At 53.7% G+C, this 26,694-nt stretch overlaps 2 protein-coding genes across 4 annotated transcripts in view; one reads left to right on the top strand and one right to left on the bottom strand.

Annotated features, from left to right (window-relative positions):
* Positions 1 to 1,545, bottom strand: part of KCTD21 (potassium channel tetramerization domain containing 21) — a 17,441-nt gene extending 15,896 nt beyond the window's left edge. Inside the window, exon 1 of one of the 2 annotated variants that reach the window (XM_023209317.3) lies at positions 1,009 to 1,545. The gene's annotated coding sequence lies outside the window, so the exon portion shown is untranslated. Of the gene's footprint in view, positions 1 to 959 lie in introns of both variants that reach the window. The other variant, XM_023209318.2, reaches the window with a different exon arrangement.
* On the top strand, positions 1,212 to 26,325 carry USP35 (ubiquitin specific peptidase 35). 2 transcript variants are annotated; one of them, XM_023209314.3, is made up of 11 exons: positions 1,212 to 1,599; positions 8,328 to 9,134; positions 10,359 to 10,491; positions 12,019 to 12,148; positions 12,557 to 12,658; positions 12,998 to 13,156; positions 17,818 to 18,011; positions 19,563 to 19,656; positions 20,846 to 20,952; positions 21,410 to 22,697; positions 25,274 to 26,325. In XM_023209314.3, exons 2-11 carry the CDS (start codon positions 8,462 to 8,464, stop codon positions 25,439 to 25,441), a joined length of 3,048 nt encoding a protein of 1,015 aa, XP_023065082.2. In that variant the 5' UTR covers positions 1,212 to 1,599; positions 8,328 to 8,461; the 3' UTR covers positions 25,442 to 26,325. The 2 variants fall into 2 exon arrangements, with proteins under 2 accessions (XP_023065082.2, XP_023065081.2); XM_023209313.3 differs by having other exon boundaries at positions 8,452 to 9,134.
* Positions 26,326 to 26,694: the final 369 nt, after the last annotated feature.

Genomic DNA, 26,694 nt, shown 5'->3' on the forward strand with positions numbered 1-26,694 from the left:
GTTAGCCAGGATGGTCTCGAACTCCTGACCTCGTGATCCACCCGTCTCGGCCTCCCAAAGTGCTGGGATTACAGGCTTGAGCCACCGCGCCCGGCCATAAACACTTTTCAAATCCATCTCATTTCATCCTCACAGTACCATAGGAGGGCTGCCTTACAGGCTGCCATTCGGAAGGGTTGGGGGGACTGGTCCTGCCAGAAAATTTGCGAAGGTCAGGGCATCAAAACTTTTCTTTCTTTCCGGCCTGCCATGCCAAGCTAAACCCCTGCCTCCCCGAGTGCAGGGAAAAAAGCAACGTATTTGAAGTAAGGAGTCCTGACTGGTTTTAGGCAAGTCCCTTCGCTTTTCTGAGCCTCACATTCCTCACCCGTCAACCGCTATGGTGACGCCTCTACTTTCCAGGGCGTAAGAGGTCAAGGAGATCACGGGTGTGCCGCACTGAGCTCGGGGATGGACTCTTTATTTCCAGTCAGTAAAGGGAGGTGTTGTATGCATCACAGGCTTTTGCCCACGCCGCCACAGCGCTGCCGGCCCAGGGCTCTCCAGACCGGGACGAGTTCCCTGTCATCTGTGTCTCCGCCCTTCCTTCCCCAGTCCCACCCAGGCTGGCCTCATTGGCTTTTTCCGCACCCACTCCCCAGTCCTAGTGCCCCGACTCCGACCTGACAAGTGCCCCACCCCGACCCAGATACCCCGCCCCTCCTTGCCCCACCCACCAAGGACTCCTCCCACAGTCCGGACCCTCATTCTCCGGGCTTTTCCGACTATCACCATCCGCCCTAGCTCCTCCCACCAGCCCCACCCCTCTAAGAACTCTGGCCCCTTCGGCTCACCTAGCGCCGAAACGCGCCCCCTCCCCCGCATCCACAGGCGCTGCCATCCCCATTTCACAGATGGGAATGGCGAGGCTGGGATAGATTAGTCTCATGGTAAGACAGGTGCCCAGTGGGCCCACGTACCCTCGTCGGTAGTCCCCGAGCCCTGCGACCCCGGCCGCACCGCACCCACCTCCTGCCCTGGCTCTGCGGCCTCCCCTCCGCGAGCGGCCAGCGCAGCTTTGCGAGGAGGGCGGAGGGTCGGAGCCCAGCCCAGGGGCGTGGCGGGCCGGAGTCCGCGCGCTGCCTTCCGGGACTGGTAGTTCTCTCTGGGCTCCTCGCAGCTCATTGCGTCGAGAGCGAACTCCATCTCCCAGGAGGCATTGCTGCGAGTTGCTTTGCGCCCCGCCTCGTCCCCGCCGGTGTCCGGCTGGCTGGCCTTAAAGGGGACGCGGTCAGAGTGGCAGCTCGCGGGGTGGCCCTCGCTCCGGCTCCGCCCAATTTACAGCACCTCGCCCCTCCCCACGCTTCGTCCCGCAGCCCCGGGGCCGCGCCGCACAGTCGGGCTCCCTGGATGCATAGAGGCTTGTGCCAGGCGGGGTGGGAAGACTGGATTTTGCAGTGGAAGCAGCATCTCTTCCGTCTGGGACCTGGCTGAGGGCGTCCCCACCCTGGGGGGAGCAGAGGACCAGCCCTGACCTAGCCGGGCCCAGCCCTGTCCTGCCCGGCCTGAGCGCCCCGCCCAGCTACCGGCTCTGCGGCAGGGCCCACCAGGGTCCGGGAGGTAAGGGGGTTGGGGGCGTGTGTCTGGCTTTGGGGGGCGGTGTCTGCACCCAGGCGTTTCGAGAACCCTGGACTTGCGAGCCCAGGGCTGGGATTCGGGAGATGTGGGTGCATCCTGGGCCTCACTGTGTGACCTTGGGCGAGCAGGTACTCCTCTCTGGGCATTAACCCCCTCCTTCTCCTATTGTATGTCGAAGTGGTCCTGCTCCCTCCCCTTCCAGGTAAGAGGACATTCGCACCCAGGACCCAGTCCATTCGCTCGCTGGCTTTTCGTGGGGCCCTCCAGCTCAAGCGTGAGCTGGGTGCGGGTGCACTGGAGGGAGGCAGGTGGCCGAGCTGGGGCACAAACTAGGGGGCCCGAGGCCACCATTGTTTGGAATGGGTTTTTCCTATTCTCAGTATGCTGGGCCCTGGGATACCCTCCCCCAGCCCCGCTTACGGCCCTGGTCCTTGCAAACCGGAGACCCTGATGTGTCAGCTTGGTGCACTTCCTTCCAGAAAGCTTGGGGTGGAGTGCGGCCCTCACAGGTTTGTGAGGGGTGGCCCCGCAGGTATAGGTGTGTGTGGTGGGTTCCTGAGGAGGAATAGCTGTTCCTGCTTTCTTCCCTTGTCTCTCCTCCTTATCCTTTAAGCTAGAGCAGTTGCTTTTTACCAGTGAAACCCTTTTTTCTTTTTTCTTTTTTTCCAGGAGACAGTTTGGTGGCCCAGACATGGGCCTCCCAGAGTAGGGTGAAGCACTTCTTCCCAGGGTTGCCTTGGGTAGAAGTTCAGTTAAAAAATACCTAGAGAGATGCTGCCATTCAGACACCTGAGGGACCAGAGATGGAGGGCACCACCTAGTGTCGGGAGGGGCAGCCTGGTACCCCCAGGCAGCTCTGGCTCCCAGGGGAGTCAAAGGAGGGAGGCTGGCTGCGAGGGTCAGAGAGGGGAGGAAATGAGCGCCTCAGCTATTAGGTGCTGAGCAGGGGCTGGGAGGGGCTGCTCTGACCTGGAGCGGGGAGAGGTTGAGTAACACCATGAAGCCTTCTTTTCAGGTCCTAGGAGATACCGTGAGCTTTTGTTTGACCTGAAGGCTAACCAGGAACAGATTTTTTTTTTTTTTGGTTTTGGTTTTTTATTTTGTGCTTTTGCTTTTGCTTTGGTGGTTTGCATGATTTCTAGAATGGCTAAAGCCTCAGTCCAGTCCAGTGACCTCTGTAGGGGCTTTCTTGGCTGATGTTTAAGATTTTCAGGGTTTTTGATATGCAAGACCAGGCCTGGGCAAAGGAGGGGGCGGTGACTGGACCAAAGTTTAGGCCAGTTTCTGGAAGGTACTTTCTGGTCACATCCTTGGTTTTCTCTCATCTTGCTGTCACATGTCTCACATGAGTTGCTTGATGCACCTTCACTGACACCTCAGTCCTTGGTTCTGTACTGGGCACTGGGCTCAGAGACAGGGATTGGACCTCTGCCAAGGGAGGTCCCAGCGTGGTGGGAGACAGAGTGGACTCCAGTTACACTGCAGAGGGATGAGGATAGCTAAGAGGGCCTTGGAGGCCAGAACTTTAGACACTTGAATTGTGGAGGGAAAAAGAAAGGCTTCCCAGAGGAGAGGGCATGTGACCTGGGCATTGAAGGGTGAGTCAGAATCTTTCAGGAGAGAAGAGGGAGAGGCCCTTTTTCAGTAGAGAGGACATTGTGCAAAGTAGCAGTCAGGAAAAAGCCCCCTGCCCCAATGTCTGCAGAGTCTCCACTGAACAATGTCGGTTGAGTTCATCTCCATCCCTGCCCCACGTCAGCTGAGTGTCACAGAAAGGGCTTGCATGTCCGGCTCAGGAGTTTGGACCTTATTCTGGGTCCAAGGGGCTGGAGAGTGTTGAGAGTTCTGAGCAGGGGCTGGGCGGAATGGTGCTTACCTTGTAATAAACTCCATCTGACGATGCTGCAGGGTGGGTTGGAGAGGCCGGGGAGGGATGATGAAGCCTGAGCGGGGGCCCAGGGCGTGGCGTGGGGCTGAGCATTGGCGTTGGCGTTGTGTACACACACTGGGTGCTTTGGGGTGATGGAGATCAGTCAGGCTTCACTATGCAGGAGCAGAGATCAGTCAACAATCAGCAGAGACGCTGAGGGTCATCTGAGAGGAACAGGTGAAGGGATCTGGGCCTTTTGGCGGAGGGATTGGGATTTTCCTGAGTGCTTACTGTGTGCTGTGGAGTGTGCTGGTGTTGCTGGGACCACCCTCGGGCTGTCATGCCGGTAGGGCGAGGGGTATGAGGCAAGGGCTTGGGAGGAGCAGCAGCGCTGGCTGGGAAAGGCTAAGGGGTGGGCAGGTAGCCACCTTCTATTTGGGCATTCCGAGGATCACAGAGGTGAAAGAACACCTACCTCCATGATAGCTGGGCTAGACTCGAAGCCTGGACTCTGTTCTCCAGGACACATGCCTCTGTTGGAGGTTGGATTGAGGGAGGGAATTGGGAGATGGGTTAGGAGGCCACTGCACTAGTCCAGGCGAGAAGTCAAGGGGACTGATCCTGCATGGGGCTGGGAACACCGAGGCGGCAGCGAGGGCTAATGGAGGAAGCCTTGGAGAATCAGCGGGATCAGCAGTGCGTGTCTCTTTGTCTCCTTTCCCTGACAGTGTCTGTGTCTCCCGTCAGTGCCAGGTGGCCCAAAAATAGACTCATGACTGCCCGGCCCTCATCTTTTTTATACTTTGTCTCAACCCTGTGAATGGCAGGCTTGGACTAGTCCCCATTTTCCAGATGAGAAGGCTAAGAAGCCGGGCAGGGACTCGCCCAAGGTCACCTGATGACTTTGAAGCAGAAAACCTGTGTCTTATGCTTTTAATGCAGGCTCTCCTGGGGGAGGATACGGCTGCTGTTTGCTGCTGTGGTTGGTGCGGGGCAGCTGTCTCTTGAGTCAGAGCCAGCATGGACAGGCCATCTCCCCACCCGGGGCTTAGCAGGCTAATCCAGCCCTCCTGAGGGAGGCAGAGTGCAGATTCTAATCCTGCCTTGCCAAGGCCATGCTCCTCTACCTCTCAGAGCCTCACTTTCCCCATTCCTGCCAGTGGGATAGCTGGCCTTGTCCTGCCTTCCCTGGCCTAATGGGGCCAGGTGAGGTGCAAGCCTCCAAAACCCTTTTGTGTGACTGCATCCAAGATATTGAGTGGGTTTGCTGGTGACCATGGTGACAGCTGTCCTCAGACTGCCTGCGTGGGAGTTGGGGCAGGTGGGCAGGGCTTGCTTGCTGTGACCAGGCCACAGACTGAGCAGAGGCTGCTGGCTGGCCTTGGAGACCAGAGCTCTCATGGAGCAGCTCTATTTGAACTGTCAGCTGCCAGCCTTATGTGGTATTAGGTAGAGCAACATGAAATTGCCAACATTTGATCATTCAGTTTCATGTGGTTCAGTCTAATATCATTTGTCCCCATTTTACAGAAAAGAGGCTCATGGATATGATTACTGAGGGTCACACAGTGAGACAGGGCTAGAATGTAGGACTCCTCATTCCTAGTCTGATACTCTTTCCACTCTTTGTGGTACTCTTTCTACTACCAGAGTCTTCCCTGTCCCCAGAACTCCATTTCTGCTTGCCCCTGTGCCCTCTTGCTTCACACATGATGCCAGTGCCTCATGGATTCGGGTTTCTTCTTGGCTGCCTGAGTGCCAGGATTTCTTGGCATCCTGGGTTGAAAGCATATGAAATCCACTAGCCATCCCAGGGGTCTGGGAGGATGGACTGTGTGTGTGAGGGAGGTCGGCCACAGCAACTGCCTTATCATAGGCACTGTCTAGAAAGGGGACCAGGGCTGATGGGAGAGTTGAAAAAAATTTCTTTCTTTCTTTTTTTTTTTGAAACAGGAACTCACTTTGTCATCCAGGCTGGAGTGTAGTGGCGTGATCTCAGCTCACTGCAACCTTGGCCTCCCAAGCTCAAGTGATCCTCCTATCTCAGCCCCAACTAGCTGGGACTGCAGGTGTGAGACACTGTGCCTGGCTAATTGATGTAATTTTTTTTTTTTTTTTTGGGTAGAGACGGGGTTTTGCCACGTTGCCCAGGCTGGTCTCAACCTCCTGAGCTCAAGCCAACCGCTCACCTCGGCCTCCCAGAGTGCTAAGATTACCGGCATGAGCCACTGTGCCCAGCTGGGAGACCAGTTTTTAAAGACACTTTATAGGCCTTTTGAGATTATGCCTTGCAGGGGCACCCTTACAAACATTTCTGCCTCCCCCATCAGACTGGAAGCTCCTTCAAGGCAAGGACTTTGCTTCTAAAGCAGCAGGAGTTGACATTTTCTGAGAACTTCCTTGTGCCCAGCTCAGAGAGCCTAAGTAACCTTTATGGGAACCAGAATGTATCCCAGATGAGCCGCATTCAAAGAGTCAAAACAAAACAACAGAATTGAACACATCATTTCCCTCATTTCCTCATTCAGGAAGCTTAGGATGGACCCTGAACTTTTTCTTTTCCTTTGTTTTTTTTTTTGAGGCAGGGTCTCACTCTGTCACTTAGGCTGGAGTGCAGTGGCGCGATCTTGCCTTACTTCAGCTTTGACCTCCTGGGCTCGCCACCACCTCTGGCTGGTGTTGAACTCGTGGGCTCAAGTGATCTGCCTGCCTTGGCCTCCCAAAGTGCTGGGACTACAGGCGTGAGCCACCGCGCCCGGCTGCATCTGAACTTGTAGCAGGTGCCCAGGTGCTTCTGAGGCATCCAGGCCAGGATTTGGGAACCACTGATCCCTGCCATGGCTACAACCTCTAACCAACAGTGAACTCTTCAGAGGCACACACTCTTGGCATGAGAGATGCTAGCCACAGACTAATAAGCCCTGGTCCTTTCCTGGTGGAGCTCACAGCCTGGTGAGAGAGACAGATATTTAAACAAATGGGGCCTTTGCATTGTAACACGTGCAGCAATGGAGGTTAGGTCACAGCTGAGAACTAGAACAGAGCAGAGAGCTCACTGGGCCTAGTACATAGTTGGGGTTTCAGAATATCTGTGATTCTGAATAAAACTTTCCAGTTTATTATCCAGGAAATTTAAGGCTTGTCCACGCTCTAGCTCCAGTTCTCAGGCATAAGAGTAGTTTTTACTGAGCCCATAAGTTTAAACACCTATTATATGCTGAGTCTAATATCAGGTCCTGCCTAGATTGGGGTTATACATCGAAGTAAAGAAATGGTTCCGCCCTCCAGGAGAGGCATTAAGCGTTAGATGTTAAGAGAGCAAGCTGTGCTCACGTGAACCTGCATGAGAGGGCTCAAAGTGGATTGGTGTGGGACAAAGGCTTCAGGAAACAGGCCAGATGGAGAAGGGCAGAAGGAAGGCTGTTATAGCTCAGAGGAGTAAGGTAGAGATAACTCACACTGCACCCTGTATTTTTTGCTCATCCAGCAAATGCATGTGTGCTGTGCACTGTGCTAGGTGCTGGGGATACCATGGTGAACAAAACCTGAAGCTGCCCTCAGGAACCTTATACAGCATTGGAGGGGAGGCTGACCCCAATCAAGAAATCATGACAAGTAATACCAAGGAGAAGGACAAGATGTTCTAATTTTTAATAAGAGAGATTGACCCAGGCAGGGAGATCAGGCAAGGCTTCCTTGACGAAGTGACTTTCAGCTGAGGTCTGCAGGGGGCGGGAAGAGCATACACAAAGGCCCAGGGGCAGAGGGCACATGGTGAGCCAAGGGTGACAGGCTGGTGTGGGCTGAGGCAGGCAGAGCCCTAGGTGTGCAGGGCTGGAGCGTGGAGACGAGATGCTCCGCTTTGGTGGAGGGGACTGGGACCCACACCACGCCAGTACTAACCGATTCCAGCTGTAATGGAAGCGGCCACAGGTGATTGTAGGAATCAAGGGTGGGGGATGGATTCCCACCTGGAGGACCAGGGCTGTTCTCACTGAGGACAGGTGCTTTAGCTAGGCTTTGAAGGAAAAGATGCTTGCTTGGTTGTGTGACAGCATGGTGGTTGTGGGGGGCTCAGGAGATAAGGACGTGTCAGGCAGAAGGCACAGCACACACATGAAGTGGAGTCTAGCTGAGGGGTAGGGCACTGGGGAGGGAGCAGGGAGTTGAGGCAGAAAGGAGGAGTGCCAGGGATTCTGGGACCTCTGTCGGTTCTCCCTTAGGGCCTCTTGCCCTTTCTCCGCAGAGGTGTGATTTTTTGTGTCCGCCCCATCTCATCTCCCCGGTGGGCATGACTTGGCTGAGACTCTGGACAGCAGCTTCTAGATCCCGCTCCTACCTGCCCTGAGAGTGGACAGGGTCACCAGGGAGGCCTGGGGAGAGAGGGGCAAAGGGGTAAGGATGGGGAGGGGCTCACGTAGACTTTGTGCGATTAAAGGTGCTTAGCAACCATATCTTCAAGTCCCTGGGGTTAATTTATTTTGAGACGGGGCCTCTGTTGCTTAGGCTGGAGTGCAGTGGGATGATCACCACTCGCTGCAGCCTTGAACTCCCAGGCCGAAGTGAGCCTCCCACTGCAGCCTCCAGAGTAGCTGGGATTACAGGTGTGCGTCACCTCTCCCGGGTAGTTTGTATTTTTTGTAGAGACGGGCCTCGCTGTTGCTTAGGCTGGTCTTGAACTCTTGGGCTCAAGGGATTCTGCTGCCTGGGCCTCCCACAGTGCTGGGATTACAGGTGTGAGCCATCACCCAGGCCCCTGGCGTTTATTATGTGCCAAGTGTTGTGCTTTACTTCATCAGGATAGCTTGCAGTGAAATGACCTCCTTGCCCCATTTCACAGATGAGAAACCTGAGGCCCAGAAAGTTTGAGTTGCTTGCCCTAAGTCTCAGCACTCGGGGACTGCACCGGGAACTCTTGAGCCCCGCGGTTGTCGGGCTGTGACCTTGCTCCCTGTCCTCCGCAGCGCGGGCGCCATGGACAAGATCTTGGAGGCGGTGGTGACGTCGTCATACCCGGTCAGCGTGAAGCAGGGGCTGGTTCGGCGCGTGCTGGAGGCGGCGCGGCAGCCTCTGGAGCGTGAGCAGTGCCTGGCGCTGCTGGCGCTGGGCGCGCGCCTCTATGTGGGCGGCGCGGAGGAGCTACCGCGCCGCGTGGGCTGCCAGCTGCTGCACGTGGCCGGCCGCCACCACCCCGACGTCTTCGCAGAGTTCTTCAGCGCGCGCCGCGTGCTGCGCCTGCTGCAGGGTGGCGCCGGCCCCCCGGGCCCCCGCGCTCTCGCCTGCGTGCAGCTGGGTCTGCAGCTGCTGCCCGAGGGGCCCGCGGCCGACGAGGTGTTCGCGCTGCTGCGGCGAGAGGTGCTGCGCACCGTGTGCGAGCGCCCGGGGCCCGCGGCCTGCGCGCAGGTGGCACGGCTGCTGGCGCGCCACCCGCGCTGTGTGCCCGACGGCCCCCACCGCCTACTCTTCTGTCAGCAACTGGTGCGTTGCCTCGGCCGCTTCCGCTGCCCAGCCGAGGGCGAGGAGGGCGCCGTGGAGTTCCTGGAGCAGGCCCAGCAGGTGAGCGGGCTCCTGGCGCAGCTGTGGCGCGCACAGCCCGCCGCCATCCTTCCCTGCCTCAAAGAGCTGTTCGCAGTCATTTCCTGCACAGGTGCGTGTGCGGCCGGGGCAGGAGCGCGGGCACGTCGAGGTCCTGGGTGGGCGCTTGGGCAGGTGGCAGTGCGTGCGGATCTCTGCATGCGGGCGCCCGTCTGGCACGAGTGTGCCAGGGGCGAATGCTCAGGTGGAGGACTGCAGCCTGTCTTCATATAGGTGGCACAGCTATCTAGAACACTTGCTGTGGGTCCTCTCCCGCAGTGGGTGTTGGGGATGGAGGGAGGAGCACACTGGTGTGAGGAGGACACGGGTCAGTCTGGCGACAGGGAGGAACAGGAAGTTGAGCAAACCACAGGATTTGGGGCGGGGGAGCGGGGGTCATTATGGCCTTCGGGTTAGGTGAGTTTGATAGAAGCTATCACTTTAGAGCCAGGAGTTGACAGATTGGTGGCACCTGGCAGCAGGGGCGAGGTTCCCTGGTGGGCATGGTGGCACGTGCCTGTGGTCCCAGCTACTCAGGAGGCCGAAGCAGGAGGATTGCTTGAGCCTGAGAGGTTGAGGCTGCAGTGAGCCATGTTTGCGCCACCGCGCTGGTGACACAGCAAGACCCTGTCTCAAAAATCAAATTTTAAACCCAGATTTGTATATGCCAACTCAGGCTTTTACTTTATTAACAACCTGTTATAACTGGGCAGGCAGAGGTGAGGGTCTGGAGAGATGATGGAGTCTGCTGTGCAGACTCGGAAACGTAAAAATCTTGATCCTCCATTGACAACCGTGGAACTTAGACTACAGCGCAAGTGAGTGAAAGCGGATGTGTGCCTTCCCTGATGATGAGGCTCTCCAGGGGAAGGGAAGGGAATGCACCCGGCTGGGTGAAGACCTGAGGACAGTAGACTTCGAGAAGGAAATGCTCTTTCTCATCTAGGCCTCTGTGCGGCTCCACTTGGAGTATCTCCTTCCTGCAGTCCACACAGCCCTCCCACCTTCTCTAGTAGCCCCAGCGTTTCCCCTTCTAAAGGCCTTGCCCTTACACCCACTGTTGATCAGTGCTTCGTCTGTGCCCAGCACAGGAATAGCCTCAAGGCTGTGCTAGTGAAGGTTTGTTGAGTGAGGGTTAGGTGGAACCAGAGACTTTGCTTGCTATAGGAGAGGAGGTGGCCTCTGCTGTGCTCTTCGCAGAGGCCCAGCCTGGTTGTTGGCTGCTGCAGGGCCTGGTGTGCTGGGGGAAGGGAGGGGCCTGCCTCCCTGCTGAGCTCAGCTCTGTCTCCTGTTCCAGAGGAGGAGCCACCATCTAGCGCCTTGGCCAGCGTGGTCCAGCACCTCCCATTGGAGCTCATGGATGGTGTTGTACGGAACCTCAGCAATGATGACAGTGTGACGGACTCGCAGATGCTGACTGCCATCAGCAGGTGGGACACTGAGGCTGAGCCATGGTCAGGGCTGGGGCCCCTCCCTCTTCCTCTCAGAAGCCCCTTCTCCTGGGTGGGACACCGGGCTAGATTTGGAGTCAGAGGGCCCAGGCCCTCATGTGTGTTCCATCATCCATCCTTTCTTGAGCCCTGCTGTGTGCCTTGCCTGGGGCTGGATGTGGGGAACACAGAGAGCCTGCCCTAGTGATGCTGTCAGGCCAGGTACCAGCAGTGTGACCCTGGACATGCCAATGAGCTTTCAGCTTCAGTTTCCCCCTCTGTAAAAGCAGAGGTGGGTGGTGGCATAAGAAGCTGTCAGGCATCCTTGGGGTTGGGTAAGAGGGTGAGAGTGCTTCACGAGGTGCTTTCTGAGTGGGGCAAACTTTTCAGCTCACAGAGTCCTTGCATATCCCCCACCTCATCTGAACGTCCTCCTCCCTGTGATCTAGACTCACCTGCCTGTCCAGTTGTGCCAGAATATGCTGCCTCCCCTCCTCCCTGCAGGCCTTTGCCTATGCAGACCCCGTCCACCTGGCATGCCTCCCTCTGCCATTCTTTCCATCCCGTGTGCAGATCCACCGTCTCCGTAGGGCCTTCCTGGATTCCTTGCCTTTAGTGGGTAAGAGTGTGGGCTCTCAAGGTAAGTTGCTAGAGGTCAAATCCCGCCTCTACCACTTCTTGCCTGTGTGACTTTGGACAAGTTACTCAACCTCTCTGATTTGAGTTTCCTCAACTGTAAAATGGAGTATAACCAAACCCATCATCTAGGGTTGCTGTGAGGATTAAACTGAGTAAAACAAGATAATACACACCGTAATGTGCCTAGAACTGTGCTGTGGGAGTCGCCGTTATCATCATTGTTGTGACTTTGCTGTCACGGTTCTGTCTCTTTCTAGCACAGTCCGCTGAGTCTAGGCTGTTTTCCTGAGCACTGACAGCATGGCAGCTGTGCGCTCAGCCCGCACAGGCAGGCTGTGCTGTGGGATCCAGAGGGGCTGATACATGTAAAACTGATGGAATATCCTGCTCAACAGTGAATATGACCCAAGTGTTAGCTGCTGTTATCTCCTTTAATCCATACAAGAACCCTCTGAGGGAGGTATTATCCCCATTTTACAGAGGAAGAAACTGAGGCCCAGAGCAGGGAAGTGGCTTGCTCTGGGTCACACAGCAAGAGCTTGCTTCTGGAAACCAGAGCTTCTGGCCCAGGAGCAGTGCCCTTCCAGGCAGAAGCAGCTGAAAGCCTTGTTCTGGCGCTGCAACCAGAGTGGAGGGGCGAGGCTTGGGGTGCCGAGAGGGCCTGGCTCCCTTCCTGATGGGCTGGGAGCCTCAGTGTCTGGCAGGTGGCTATGCTGAGCTCATGCTTTTCCCAGCCATGTGTGGTTCAGCCCGCAGACCCCGGGGCTGCCTTTTAAAGGCGTGAGTCAATGTGGGAACGCAGGACGTTAACGGCTGGCCCCTGGGCTGTCCTCACCCCAGCATTGTGGGTGTCCCTCGTCCCTGTGTCACTGTCACTCCCCTCACCAGGATGATTGACTGGGTGTCCTGGCCCCTGGGGAAGAACATTGACAAGTGGATCATTGCACTACTGAAGGGCCTGGCTGCTGTTAAGAAGTTCAGCATCTTGATCGAGGTTTCGCTCACCAAAATTGAGAAGGTTGGTGCCCCTGTCCTAGCCCAGACTTACAGCCTTTTGCACTAGGCTCTTGCCAGGGGCGGTGCAGGTCTGGGAGGGCAGAGCATCGGGCCTCCCCACCAAGCTCGCTGTGTGACCTGGGCGAATTCACTGCCCCTCTCTGGGCCTCAGATTCTCCCCGTTAGTTTCCCTGACTGCTCATCCAAGGATGTGTGTGTGACTTTTGGTCTGTCCATGCATTCCTCAGAAATCTCTCTTACTGTCCATCTTGCCATCTGTCTGTCCATCTGGGTCTGTGAGCACCTCAGTGTTTATCCCTCTGCGTGGCTTTGAACTCTAGGGTGTCTCTGAGCCCCCTCTCAGGCCTGTGATTGCACTTGGCCTCGGTGGCTCAGGCCCGGGGACTCCTGACCAGGGACTCTCTTCTAGGTTTTCTCTAAGCTGCTGTACCCCATCGTCCGGGGAGCTGCCCTGTCTGTGCTCAAGTACATGCTCCTGACCTTCCAGCACTCCCACGAAGCCTTCCACCTGGTAAGGGCCCTGCCTGCTGCCCCTGGGCTCTTGGTGCAGGTCACTTGGCGGAGGCCAAACAGCTGCGGCATGGGCTCTGGCCTCCCTTTGGCTGTGAGGAGAGTAGTAGTCATCCTATTTTGCAGATGAAGAAACTGAGGCAGGGTGTCTTAGATCATATGTCTGGGAAAAGGAGTCACCTGCCTGCAGAGTTGAGAGCCCCATCTGGGTCGGGGGACAGTGGTCAGGTGGGCAAGCCTCCCTACCTCAGAGAGTGCTGCGTGCCGTCAGCAGGGACCACAGCCCCGTGTCTCAGGTGGGCGGGTTGGTGCTGAGCCTGACCCAGCTCTGCTCCCACAGCTCCTCCCTCACATCCCCCGCATGGTGGCCTCTCTGGTCAAGGAGGACTCGAACTCGGGGACCAGCTGCCTGGAGCAGCTGTCAGAGCTGGTCCACTGCATGGTGTTCCGGTTCCCGGGCTTCCCCGATCTGTATGAGCCTGTCATGGAGGCCATCAAGGTGAGTGACGGTCCCCTACTTGGGCCTCGCCCCACTCTGACAAAGGTGCCAGTGTGGGCCTTCCTGTGGGCCATACCACAGCTTGGTGGCAGTCCCCGTCACCTCCCCAGGTCCATCATGTGCCTCAAGCACACTGAGCCACTCACGTTCCCCAAGTGCCCGGGCTGCCTTATGGCTGCTCTGAGCTTTTGCACACGCTGTGCTCTCTGACCGTAATCCCTTCTCTGTCACTGTAGTGTGGACATGAAAACACTTTCTCATTCTCTGCTCTGCCTGGACAGCTCCTACTTACCTTGTAAGTCTCTGTTCTAGTGTTACTTCCCTCAGGATGCCTTCCCTGATCACTGTCAGTACTCCGCTGCCCTTCACCAGGCTGGACCAGGACCTCGCTGGGCTCCCACAGTCTTGGTACATCCCGCTGTCACATGTTGTCACTGTCTGCCTCCCTTGCCAGACTGTGAGCACTCCAGACCAGGGATAATTTACAGTTGTTCACGTGACTTTACTGATGTCCTGCTCTGCACCAAGCCCAGGCTGGGAACTGGGGGCACGGGTGTGAAGCAAACGGAGTCTCCTCCATTGAGGGGATCGCAGCCTAGTGAGGGTGACAGACTTGAATACAAGAAACTCTGGTCGGAGCAGCTTTTGAAAATGTCTGCAAGGTTTGACTTGAGAGCAGCGAGAAACCAGAGGAAGGAAAGATCTTCTCCAGTTACAGAAGACAGATGAGGCCTCTAAGAAGAAAGGGTGTCTTAGAGGCTCCATTAAGCTGGGCTTGACAGGTTGCTAGGATCTGACAATGACTGACATCTGTGGCGACTGCTACACTTGACAGTGTTTTCCTGTATGTTATATCTTCTGATGCTCGCAAGAAACCTACAAAGAAGATATGGTTCATTTCAATCTCATAGATGAGGAAAGGGAGACTTACAGGTTTGGTGACTTGTGCAAAGTCACGGAGGTAGTGAGACATGTAGCTGGAGTCTGGACGGCAGAGCCCTTCCCCATTGCCTGATAGAGAAGGCAGGTTGGGCGGGGCGAAGGGGTCTAGGTAGGTGGCCCTTGCAGAACCTTTGATCTGACTTTGACATCTGCAGCACAGCAGACGAGATCACCTGAAAAGTGTCCTGCTACAAAACAGCTAGAAATGCTTGTTAAAATATAACAAACATCACTTTTAAGTACATAGCTGAACTTGCAGGAAAGTAAGGGGGAGTCCCCAGGGGCCAAAAAGGAAGAGAACTGAATTCCAGAGTGGCAGGTGAGAAACGAGGCTCTTCCTCTGGGGTGAGGCAGGCGCATGGGTGAGATGGCCAGTCTCGGTCACAAAGGGGCTTGAGTTGGTCGGGACAGGAGGTGAGACTTAGGGCCTATCCCCAGTAGGGAGTTAGCACTAAGAAGCCCACTAAAAGCCAGGACCCAAGAAAGGTTTTGCCATTAGCAAAAGAATGGTCTGGGGAAAAATATGTACATGGTTTTTTTTTTTTTTTGAGACGGAGTCTCGCTCTGTCACCCAAGCTGAAGTGCTGTGGCCAGATCTCAGCTCACTGCAAGCTCCGCCTCCCGGGTTCACGCCATTCTCCTGCCTCAGCCTCCCGAGTAGCTGGGACTACAGGCGCCGCCACCTCGCCCGGCTAGTTTTTTTTAGTTTTTAGTAGAGATGGGGTTTCACCGTGTTAGCCAGGATGGTCTCGATCTCCTGACCTCGTGATCCACCCGTCTCAGCCTCCCAAAGTGCTGGGATTACAGGCTTGAGCCACTGCGCCCGGCCGCATATGGTTTTAAATAGACATTAGGGGAACTTTTCTGGCTTGTTCTGGGCTCTGGATTAGGAGAAAAATGTAATCAGTGGCCTGCTCTCATGTGGATTTAGGGGTTCAAATTAATATCATTTTGGGGGTTGTGGCCCTTCCCCACGTTAAAAGTAGTCATAAACTTGTAGTACCCATGGGTAACCTGGTAGAAAGACATAAATCAAGCCATAAAGGTAAAGTTCTACTGAAAATGAGTTTATAGTCCAAAAATTATAAAACACACAAAGGAACAATGCTGCATGAATGACAGTTGGTAGATGCAATAAACAAAACTTCTGCTGTTTACTTAGATCTTCTCAGTTTTTCAAACTAGACACGAGAAAAAACTTTTGATAATCAAAGCTGACTTCCAGTGGAAGGGGCTGCCATGATCGACCATGAGCCCCGACAGTGGAGGCGGATAAGTGGACCTTGCTGTGTCAGGTGTGTTGCCCAAGGGTTTCTACATGGAAAGGGAGGTAGGAGGAAAGCTTGGAGATGCTGTGGCTGGGTCTGTTTCCTGCTAGATTATGAGCTGCTGTGGGCAGGAACCCTGTCCTTTTGATCTTTGTGCCTAGTAGATGTCTGTGAGCGAATGAGTGGGATATTGTTCGAGCAGCACGGTAGTGTGGAGAATACTGTAATGAAGGTGCAGGCAGAGAGGAGGGACCCTGCCCCGGGCACTGAGGAAAACCCATGATGAATGAGATGCAGGCTTTGCACAGCAGGGGCTCATGGATTGTCTGATCCACGGGACGACGGGAGTCTGCACATACCTGTACCAGTAGGGGCAGGGAGTTAGGCTTTATAAGATGATACAGATAGTCCTTCTCAAGGACCCCGTGCTTTGAGAAGATCCTGGAAAGCTTCATAGAGAGGGGATACAGGAGTTTGATCTTGCTGGATGGGGACTAGAAAAGGACACTCTGGATACATTGGAGGGAGAGGCATGGAAGTGGGAATGTGTGAGGTTAGTTTGGTGGTAACGTGTGAGGGGAAGGGAGGTGAGAAAAACCAGCAGAGCAGTGCCTTGAAAACTAGGTTGAGCCACTCAGCTAGATCTGGGCTTCTTGAACATTTCCATCCAAGTACTTGACGTCAGAGAGGGGAACTCACCCAAAGCAGCCTGACATGAGCTCTGAGTTTCTCTACAACCTCACTTTATCTCAAAGACTCAAGTATATATGTTGTAATTATAAACATGTTTTAATGTTCCATATTTTTCTTTGAATGTTAGAAAAGGTGGCTTTACATTTGTTCTGTGGCTTTGAACACTCCTTCGTACAAGCCAGTTTGAGAGGCGAGGCAGCAAATTATAGGATTTTACTGCTTATAAAATTATTTTGCATTGGTTCTATGAGTACATCCTTTTGTACATATACCTTTGTAAATAAGCTCTGGAAAGTTCTCTGACTTAGGCAGATGTATCAGGTTGTGGCAGTTTCTCTGGGAGCTGTGGTACTTGCCAAGGGAGCCATCACATGTCAGTTTCTAGTAACATTATTAGGTTCTTAAGTGATTTTGAAGTTTTTATTTTCTTGAGTATAAAGTTACCTTCTTTGGGAATAATGGCATTTGATTTTGTTCCTAGCATGGATATTTTTGCATCTTCTCTGTGTGTGCACAGATGTGTGGGGTTCTGTCTGCCTTTTTGCCTCCATTTGTTCATGTTGTGGGGTAGGGGGGCAGACAAGTAGGGCATTAGATAGGGCATCATGAAAACAAAAAGGAAGGGATGAGGAAGATACTGAGCCTGTATCTTATCTGTCTCCCTGCTGGCATCTCCTTGGTATGTGTGTGTGTTTTTAATCATCTGTGAGAAGTGACTGACTGCTCTGATAAATTATCTGATAAATGATCTTGGGAGGTGAATGAGCAAAAGTGTTAAACCCCACTGGGTGAGCAAGACCTTTTGTGGGAGCCACAGGATGTGCACTGGGAAGATGAGGGCTTTGGATGCTGAGCTGTTTTGAAGCTCTGTGGAGCCTTGGACAAATCTGAGGCCTTGTGGCCAGGATCTGGAAATAAGATCAGGGCTAGAGGAACCGTTAGGAATGTTGCTGAAATCTAAGTAGCAGGACGTGGTGCTTAGATGTTGTTCTTTGGAAGATACCTCTAGCATCATTAGAACTAGTGCTCAGTGGTATTCTTAGGTGCAGCTGTTTGATGTGACACAGATAATGAATGGGAAGCATGCTAAGGACCAAGACACATACCTCAGACCCCAGAGATTTGCCCACTGTCCTGACTGTAGGGTCAAGTTTTGGGGAGGTGACTCTTCTCTTGAAAGCTGATTCTGCAAATCTAAAAGTAAAAGGTGGAAATGGGCACATCATTGTGTGCCCGCACCATGAAAATGTAGGATGCCAAACTGACACAAGGTAGGCGTATCCTCACTTGACAGATGAGGAAACTGAATCAGAGAGTCTCACCACCACCAGACAGCTAGTACGGACCAGAGTCGGGGCTGGCATTGACATCCTGACATTACTGGATTTGGCCTGTGGGCCAGGGTTGGCATTGCCTGAGCTCTTTTAAGAACATGCATAATTCTTCACTTACTGACAGTGACCCTGGACTATTATTTTCTGTCTGAATCTTTTTTCCATCTATAAAATGGGAATTATGCCATCTTAAGGCAGTCATGACCTGAAAGACCATGGAGGCAGCCCATATGTCAACTGAAGGGGTTTGGAAGCAGGGGACTGTTCACACACACCCCAGAACATCTGTTGCGGGGGGGGGGGGGGTTGTGCCTGGGAGGTCATGGGCTTGGCTGTATCTGAGAAGGCCTCCCAGAAGAGGTGATATTTTTTTGAGCTGACCCTGGTGCCTACCATCCTGCCTGCCTGCTTATTCCCTCCTCAGGACCTCCACGTTCCCAATGAGGACCGCATCAAGCAGCTGCTAGGGCAGGATGCCTGGACTTCGCAGAAGAGCGAGCTGGCAGGTTTCTATCCCCGGCTCATGGCCAAGTCAGACACGGGCAAGATTGGTCTCATCAACCTGGGCAACACGTGCTACGTCAACAGCATCCTTCAGGCCTTGTTCATGGCATCTGAGTAGGTGCTGCTTTGGAATTCCCTGTCTGCCCTTGCTTTTCTCCTCTGGGCTCCCTGATGACAGGTGGAAAGGTGTGGGGGGCGGGGGTTGGAGAGGGTGGGCCTTGCTTTGCGTTGCCGGCATGATTCCCTGAGGTCTGTGGGGACTGAGAGCCTCAGGCCATTGCCAAGGTAGTAGGTCAGGACTGAATGGGAACTGAAGAAGGGGCTTGAGGGGCTGGGCAGCACTGGGAAGGGGGTCTGCTCTGGGCTGGCTGACATCACTGACTCTTCTCCTGGAGTCCATGGGGTGGATTCTGTCTTCCAGAATAGAACTCCCACCCGTCCTGGTATTAGACATCTCTCTTTTAAAATGAAACCAACACAGTCTTTATAATCTATGGCCACCTATCTACCTTATGGCTTACTTAAAAGATCAAAGTTTCAGCTTTGATTCAGTGAAAATAAGCTTTGATTCTGGCTTATCATAGGTCTTCAAGTCAGTTTCTTTTCTCTGAGCGTCAGTTCAGTGGGAGGAGATTGGAGCTGATCTCCAAGGCTGCTGCACATTCTTCTCAAAATGCCTGGTGAAGGACTAGTTTTGTTTTTCTTTTCTAAATTCCAGTCTGCTGCAGAATATTACTTTGGTAAAATATAACAAAATGACTTACTAGAAAAACGGTCACATGCTTGTATGGTCGTTGTGATGTTAAAATGCTGTGAGCTAAGTGCTCACTCAACTTCTGACCTTACCTTGGACTGAGACCAGCCAGGTGGCCCACACTTTGCCTAGGGCTCTTCCGTGCAGTGGGCTGAGTTTGGAGAGTGCATGGGCAATCTGCCCAGAGCTGCTTGTGAGATCAAGAAATAAGCTGCAGCCTGGGAATTGGCTTGTTCCAGAGAATGTTCGTGTAGGGAGGGGAGCTGTCTCCTATAGGATCAGACCCTTCCCACTAGGAGCCAGTCCACCCATCCCCATAGGGTCCTCTTCTTTCAGTGTATTCCTCACATTGACCTCTGCCTCCCTCATTGGAAGGCAGGGGAACAGCTTGAGGTGGCTCTAGGGGCAGCGGCCAGGGCCCTCACAGGGGCTGTAGGAGTCGATTGGAGGGCCCAGGTCAGAGCAGGGCCTGCTGCTCTGGAGGCGGATAAATGTCTTTCCCCAGGGAGGCAGCTAAGAAGGGAGTGCAAGGGGCTGCTGTGGCTGGGATGATATTGGCGTGGATCCTGTGGCATGTCCCAACCCTAGAACTCTGGGACCACAGGACCTTAGGACATGTGAATCTTTGAGTCCTGAAGTTATGGGTCTCAGAGCTGGAAGGGGCTACAAGGGTCACCTTTGTACCCTTCATTGTCCAAAACTTGTCTATTGTTGTGTTCCTGACCTCAGATACCCCAGCCTGAGTTGTTCACCTGCTCTTCCTCCCCAGTCCCTGGCCTCTGGCTCCATCCTGGGGTAGAAGTATCTGTTCTGCCTTTGGCCTGGAGGCTCTGGGCTGCCTGTGACATGCATGACTAGAGACTCCTTGGGAGCCCACGGCTTACCTTGGGTGCCCCTGCTTTGTTTTGAAGCTTCAGACACTGTGTGCTCCGCTTGACTGAGAACAACTCACAGCCGCTGATGACCAAGCTGCAGTGGCTCTTTGGCTTCCTAGAGCACAGCCAGGTGAGTGTAGAGGGAGTCAGAACGGGGTGGAGAGGCAGCTCTGGTCAGGCCCCGACACGGACACCTTTCCCTTCCCCAGGACCTGCCTGCATCTGGCTATCATCTCCCATGTCAGTAGCTGAGCCCCCAGCGGGGCTGGCATATGGAGCTAATTTAGTGCCCTGCTGGGGCAGGAGGAGGGCCCCCTTCAGCCCTGTCCCGTGTTGTGCTGCCCAATCTCCCCCTTCGGCAATTCAGTCCATCGCATTATGGTGTTGCTATAGTCCATCTTATGCTGCTATAACCAAATACTTGAGACTTGGTGATTTACGAAGAAATTTATTTCTCAGTTTTGGAGGCTGGGAGGCCCAAGATCGAGGGGCTGTGTCTGGTGAGGGCCTTCTTGCTGCATTACAATGTGGTGGAAGGCATCCCGGTGTGAGAGCATGCATGAGAAGGGAAGGCGGGGTGAACTCATCCTTTTATCAGGAACCTGCTCCTGTCTCATGTGCACCGCTGGGGAAAGCAGATGGCCTGTGATAGGGAATTAATACATTCATGAGGGCAGAGTGCTCAGGACCTCCTCCCCTCTTGAAGGTCCCACCTCTCAACACTGCTTCTCTGGGGACTATGTTTCCAACACATGCTTTTTGGAGGACACAGTCACACCACAGCATGTTGCTTCATTCTGCTGTCATTTTTGAGTACCCACATGGCCAGGCAGCCTGAGAGCTGTTGAGAGTACAGAGGTGAAGAGAACAAACAGCATCTCTGCCCTCATGGAGCCCAAAGCCCTTGGCCAGGGATTATACAAAGCTCTGTGTGGGGGCACAGAGATGAGTAATCCCTCCCTGGCTCATGGAGGGAAGGGAAAGGTCAGTGAGGGAGGGTTGGGAAGACCACATGGAAGAGGCGGTGCTGTATCTGGGACTCATCTTGACGGGAGAGAATGTCTGAGGTGTGCCAGGGAGAGCAGATTCCTAGAGGCTCGTTCATCTCTGTGATCCCCATGCCCTGCTCAGCCCTGCTCAGAGGCATAGACGTGGGCTGGGATGGGTCGGGGACAATAGAAAGCGGGGAGGACTTCATGGAGGAGGCTGGGAAGTTTGAGGCCGAGGGTATGAGGTAGACCGTCAGGCCTAACCTGTGCAGAGCTGGCTGGTGAGTGGCCTTCTGCTCCTGACCCTGCGTTTCACCTGCCTTGTCCTAGCGGCCTGCCATTTCCCCAGAGAACTTCCTTTCTGCATCCTGGACGCCCTGGTTCAGCCCTGGCACCCAGCAGGACTGCTCAGAGTATCTGAAGTACCTGCTGGATCGGTAAGGGGGCCAGGGCCACGCGAAGGCTCCAGGTCTAGAAGGTCCCTGGGGGCAAGCTCAGTACCTCTGAGCTGTGTTGCAGCTTCCGGGGAATAAGTGTGCTGCCTCGAACATGTGGAGGGCTTGGAGAAGGGGTGTGCTGGAAGGGCAGGGACTGAGTGTGAGGGAGATTTGGTAGATGCTGAACGGAAGTGACCTCTGGGAGGTCATCGTGTACATCTGCACACTGGGCCGTGCATCTTTGTCACTGCTATGGAAGCACGGTACATAGCTCCAGCAAGTCTTTATGTAGGGTGTGTGGGTGAGTCTAGCAAGTGTGCTGTGTGAGCACATATGTGGATGTGTGAGCGTTTGGTACGTGTGTGTGGCTGTTGGGGAAGACAGATGGGCATGGATAAGCTGAGTGCCCTGGAAGGGGACCCACATGTACATATAGAGACTTTGCTCCCTGCCCCAGGCTGCACGAAGAGGAGAAAACAGGCACAAGGATCTGCCAGAAACTCAAGCAGTCCAGCTCGCCCTCCCTGCCCGAGGAGCCGCTGGCCCCAAGTTCAACCTCTGTGGAGAAAATGTTTGGAGGCAAGATAGTGACTCGAATCTGCTGTCTCTGCTGCCTCAACGTCTCCTCCCGGGAGGAGGCCTTCACGGACCTCTCTCTTGCCTTTCCTCCTCCTGAGCGCTGTCGCCGCCGCCGCCTGGGCTCTGTGATGCGCCCTACAGGAGACATCACAGCCCAGGAGTTGCTCCCAACAGCCAGTGCACAGGGGCCAGGCAGGGTGGGTCCTCGGAGGCAAAGGAAACACTGCATCACAGGGGACACCCCCCCCACCAGCCTGGACATTGAAGGCCTGGACTCCAAGGAAGCTGGTGGGCAGAGCAGTCAGGAGGGAAAGGTAGAGAGGGATGAAGAAGGGAAGGAGGAGGGAACGGAGAAGGAAGAAGCGGGGGAGGAGGAGGAAAGCACCAGAGGGGAGGAAGAGAGGGAGAAAGAGGACGAGGTAGAAGAGAAGGTGGAGAAGGAGACAGAAAAGGAGGCTGAGCAGGAAAAGGAAGAAGACAGCCTGGGAGCGGGGAGCCACCCGGATGCTGCCATCCCCTCCGGGGAGCAGATGTGTGGCTCTGAGGGCTCCCGCTCTGTCCTGGACCTGGTCAACTACTTCCTGTCCCCCGAGAAGCTGACAGCAGAAAACCGCTACTACTGCGAGTCGTGTGCCTCCTTGCAGGATGCCGAGAAGGTGGTGGAGCTGAGCCAAGGGCCGCGGTACCTCATCCTCACACTGCTGCGCTTCTCCTTTGACCTGCGCACCATGCGGCGCCGCAAGATCCTGGATGACGTCTCCATCCCCCTGCTGCTCCGCCTACCGCTGGCTGGTGGCCGGGGCCAGGCCTATGACCTCTGCAGCGTTGTGGTACACTCTGGAGTGTCTTCCGAGAGTGGTCACTACTACTGCTATGCTCGCGAGGGCGCTGCCCGCCCTGCCCCTTCTCTGGGAACTGCTGATAGGCCAGAGCCCGAGAACCAGTGGTACCTGTTCAATGACACTCGGGTGTCCTTCTCTTCCTTCGAATCTGTCAGCAACGTCACCTCCTTCTTCCCCAAGGACACAGCCTATGTGCTCTTTTACCGGCAGCGGCCCAGGGAAGGGCCCGAGGCTGAGTCGGGCTCTTCTAGAGTCCGAACAGAGCCCACCCTGCACAAGGACTTGATGGAAGCCATTTCCAAAGACAACATCCTTTACCTACAGGTGAGCTGAGCCATGGGGCCTTTGATCTGATCTCCTGGTGGAGGGAGTCCAGTCCCACTACTGGCTTAGATAAGTCATTTCCCCTCTAAGTCTTTTTTTAAAATCCCATTCATCCATTGCTCAGTGCTGGGTATATACTGGTGGCCCAGACAGACCTAATCCCTTACTTCAAAGTAACAGACACTGAATAATGAATGACACAGGTTTATTTTTTCTTTAAGTCCCAGGGTACATGTGCAGAATGTGCAGATTTGTTACTTAAAGGTGTGCCATGGTGGTTAGATGCACAGATCAACCCATCACCTAAGTGTTAAGCCCTGTATCTGTTAGCTATTCTTCCTGAAGCCCTCCCCCCCCCCGCCCCCCCCCAGCAGGCCCTCGTGGGTGTTGTTCCCCTCCCACCCCCAGCAGGTGTCCATGTGTTCTCATTGTTCAGCTCCCACTTACAAGAGCATGTGGTATTTGGTTTTCTGTTCCTGTGTTAATTTGCTGAGGATAATGGCTTCCAGCTCCATCCATGTCCCTGCAAAGGACATGATCTCATTCCTTCTTATGGCTGCACAGTATTCCATGGTGTATATGTGCCACATTTTATTTAGCCAGTCTATCATTGATGGGCATTTGGGTTGATTCCATGTCTTTGCTATTGTGAAATGTGCTGCAGTGAACATACATGTTCATGTATCTTCATATTAGAATGACTTATATTCCTTTGGGTGTATACCCAGTAATGGGATTGCTGGATCAAATGGTATTTCTGCCTCTAGGTCTTTGAAGGATTGGCCACACTGTCTTCTATGATGGCTGAATTAATTTACACTCCCACCAGCAGTGTGAAGGCATTCCTATTTCTCTGCAACCTCACCAGCATCTGTTTCCTGACTTTTTAATAATCACTATTCTGGCTTACTTGAGATGGTATCTCATTGTGGTGGTGATTTGCATTTCTCTAATGGTCAGTGATGTGGAGTTTTTCTTTCATGTTTGTTGGCCACATGAATGTCTTTTAAGAAGTGTGTGTTCATCGTATCCTTTGCCCACTTTTTAATGGGGTTTTTTTTTTTTTGGACATTTAAGTTCCTTGTTGACTCTGGACATCGGACTTATGTCAGATGGGTAATTTGCAAAAATTTTCTCTCATTCTGTAGGTTGTCTGTTTACTCTGATGATAGTTTCTTGTGCTGTGTGTAAGCTCTTTAGTTTAGATCCCATTTGTCATATTTTTGCTTTTGTTGCAATTGCTTTTGGTGTTTTCATCATTAAATCTTGGCCTATGCCCTGAATGGTATTGCCTAGATTTTCTTCTAGGGGTTTAATAGTTTTGGGTTTTACATTTAAGTCTTTAATCCATCTTCAGTGACTTTTTTGTATAAGGTGTAAGGGAGGTGTAATGATTAATATTCGAGTTTCGGTATTCTGCCTATGGCTAGCCAGTTCTTCCAGCACCATTTATTAAATAGGGAATCCTTTATCCATTGCTTGCTTTTGTCAGGTTTTTGAAGATGGTTGTAGGTGTGGAGTCTTATTTCTGAGTTCTGTATTCTGTTCCATTGGTCTGTGTGTCTATTTTTGTACCAGTACTATGCTGTTTTGCTTACTGTAGCCTTGTATAGTTTGAAGTCAGGTAGGCATGAGGCCCATGAGGCCTCTGGTTTTGTTCTGTTTGCTTAGGATGGTCTTGGCTATATGGGCTTTTTGGCTCCATATGGATTTTTAAATATTTTCTAATTCTGTGAATGTGAATGGTAGTTTAATGGGAATAGCATTGAATCTGTTACATTGGGCCCTATGGCCATTTTCATGCTATTGAGTCTTCCTATCTATGAGCATGGACTGTTTTTCCATGTGTGTCCTCTCTTCACTTCCCTTGTTAGTTGTATTCCTAGGTATTTTATTCTCTCTGTAGCAGTTGTGAATGGGAGTTTGTTCATGATTTGGCTCCCTGCTTGGTGGTGGTGTATAAGAATGCTAGCAATTTTTGCGCGGTGGTTTTTGTACCCTGAGATTTGCTGAAGTTGCTTAACAGCTTAAGAAGCTCCTGGGCTGAGATGAGGTTTTCTAGATATAGAATCATGTTATCAATGCAGTTGTTTAATAAGTGTGCTGAAGGAGGAGCACAGGGACCAGCTGAGTCTGAGGGGGAAGAGGATGCTTCTGGGAGGGTGGTGTGTGTGTGTGTGTGTCATGCTACCCACGTGAGCCTACGTGCTAGTTTACTGGCAGCGGCCCAGTGAGGGGCCTGAGGCGGGTTCTCAGGGACAGCTTCTGCCATGCTGTCCAGATGAAGGTAGGGTGGCGATAGGCTCTCTCTGAGGCTGACCTCATGGCGGCAGGAGGATGTGTTTTCTCATAGGCAGAGCCCATTCCTCGTGATCACGAGGCCTGTAGCCAGGTTCCCATGTGGTGTGATGTGACCACCCCAGGCATCCTACCACTGAGCTGCAATGTCTCTAGGAGCCCTGATTCCTTCCTCTGTGTCCAGTCCCTGGGGACCCAGAGGAGCCACTTAAAGGTGTGCTGGGTAGACTCTGGCTTCAGGGTGGGAATTCTAAGTTTCCTCTCATCTGTGTTCCCAGGAGCAGGAGAAGGAGGCCCGGAGCAGGGCGGCCTACATCTCTGCACTCCCCACATCTCCGCACTGGGGGAGGGGCTTTGATGAAGACAAGGATGAGGATGAAGGCTCTCCGGGGGGCTGCAATCCTGCAGGGGGTAATGGTGGTGACTTCCACAGACTGGTCTTCTGATGTGAACCTGCTGCCAACCTAACCCCTTCCCTCCAGGAGCCAGGTGAGGCCTGAAGGAGGCTGTGGAGGCAGGCTCAGTCCTGTAGTAGGCCTGATGGTACAGCTCATGGCACCTTAGTCCTCAGCCTGATGAAGGGTACACAGAGACCCTCAGATATGGAAGTGAGACTTAAGTCCCTCTCACAGGGGTTAAATCCCATTAAGATTTTACACCCAAGTGTCCTGGTTAACTTGAAGCAGCTGAGATGGGCACACATGGGTCTTTGCCTCCCCCTCCCTCCCCAGCAGGTTCCCCATGCTGGAAGAGCTGATGTTCAGGAAACAGGGCTGGACCTCAGCTCTAATATGTTTTGACATCAAGTACTATTTTCCTTCTGACTGCTCTACAGTAAAGCACAGCAGGATCCAAGCCTTGCACAAAGAAGGGGGCAGTGTTACCTCTGGCTGTCCTCTTGTTTCTCATATGGGGATACCTGCACTGTCTGTACCTTTCTGAGAAGGGGAAGCAGCAGGGCCCTGGATCAGAGACCGAGAACTGCCCCCTTACCAAGCACCACTGCATGGTGGTGGGCTAGTTCCTCATAGCAGGAGGCCTTTGCCCCCACATCCCCTCCGCCCCAGCCTGCCTCAGTGCCTGAGAAGCCACCACTTGCATCCCCCTTCTGGTTAAGGTAGAGTCCTTATTTTACTGCAGAGGTGTTCATGTTCCTTGTGAAGTGTGGTCTCTTCTGAGGAAGCTAGTGGGCTCCTCTGATCAGTTGGCCTTTGTAGCTGTGAGAGCAGCCACCTGCAGGTTGGGTGAAGTGCCCTGACACTGCTGTAGCCCCTTCTAACCGAAGAGAAGACACCCATGTTCTTAAATAAATAAAACTAGGTTCTCTGAAGCCTAGCAAGAGATCGTTCTTCCTTGGTCTCAGGGGCTGTGATAGCCGCTGGATTTTTCTCGTGGGGTCTGGAGAGGCTGCCCCCTGGTGACATGTGAGATGCCACAGGAAGCTGAAAGCCCTCTACTGAAGTGTGGTGTAAGTAAAGGTGTGAACTGACTTACCTTACTTATTGAGTGCGGGGTGATGATGCCCGTGGAGAGGACTCACCTGGGAGGCAGCTCTCACGCCTGTACCTAGCTCCTTCCCCAGGGACTGTGATGGAGGCATGGAGTTTGGGCCCCATGTCACACCTAAGTGACCTGTGAAAGTAGTAGACAGACATGCCCAGAACCCATCTCTAGACTCCTAAGAAAGATGGATTGGCAA

Source organism: Piliocolobus tephrosceles, chromosome 13 (assembly GCF_002776525.5).
Source record: "Piliocolobus tephrosceles isolate RC106 chromosome 13, ASM277652v3, whole genome shotgun sequence".
NCBI lineage: Eukaryota > Metazoa > Chordata > Mammalia > Primates > Cercopithecidae > Piliocolobus > Piliocolobus tephrosceles.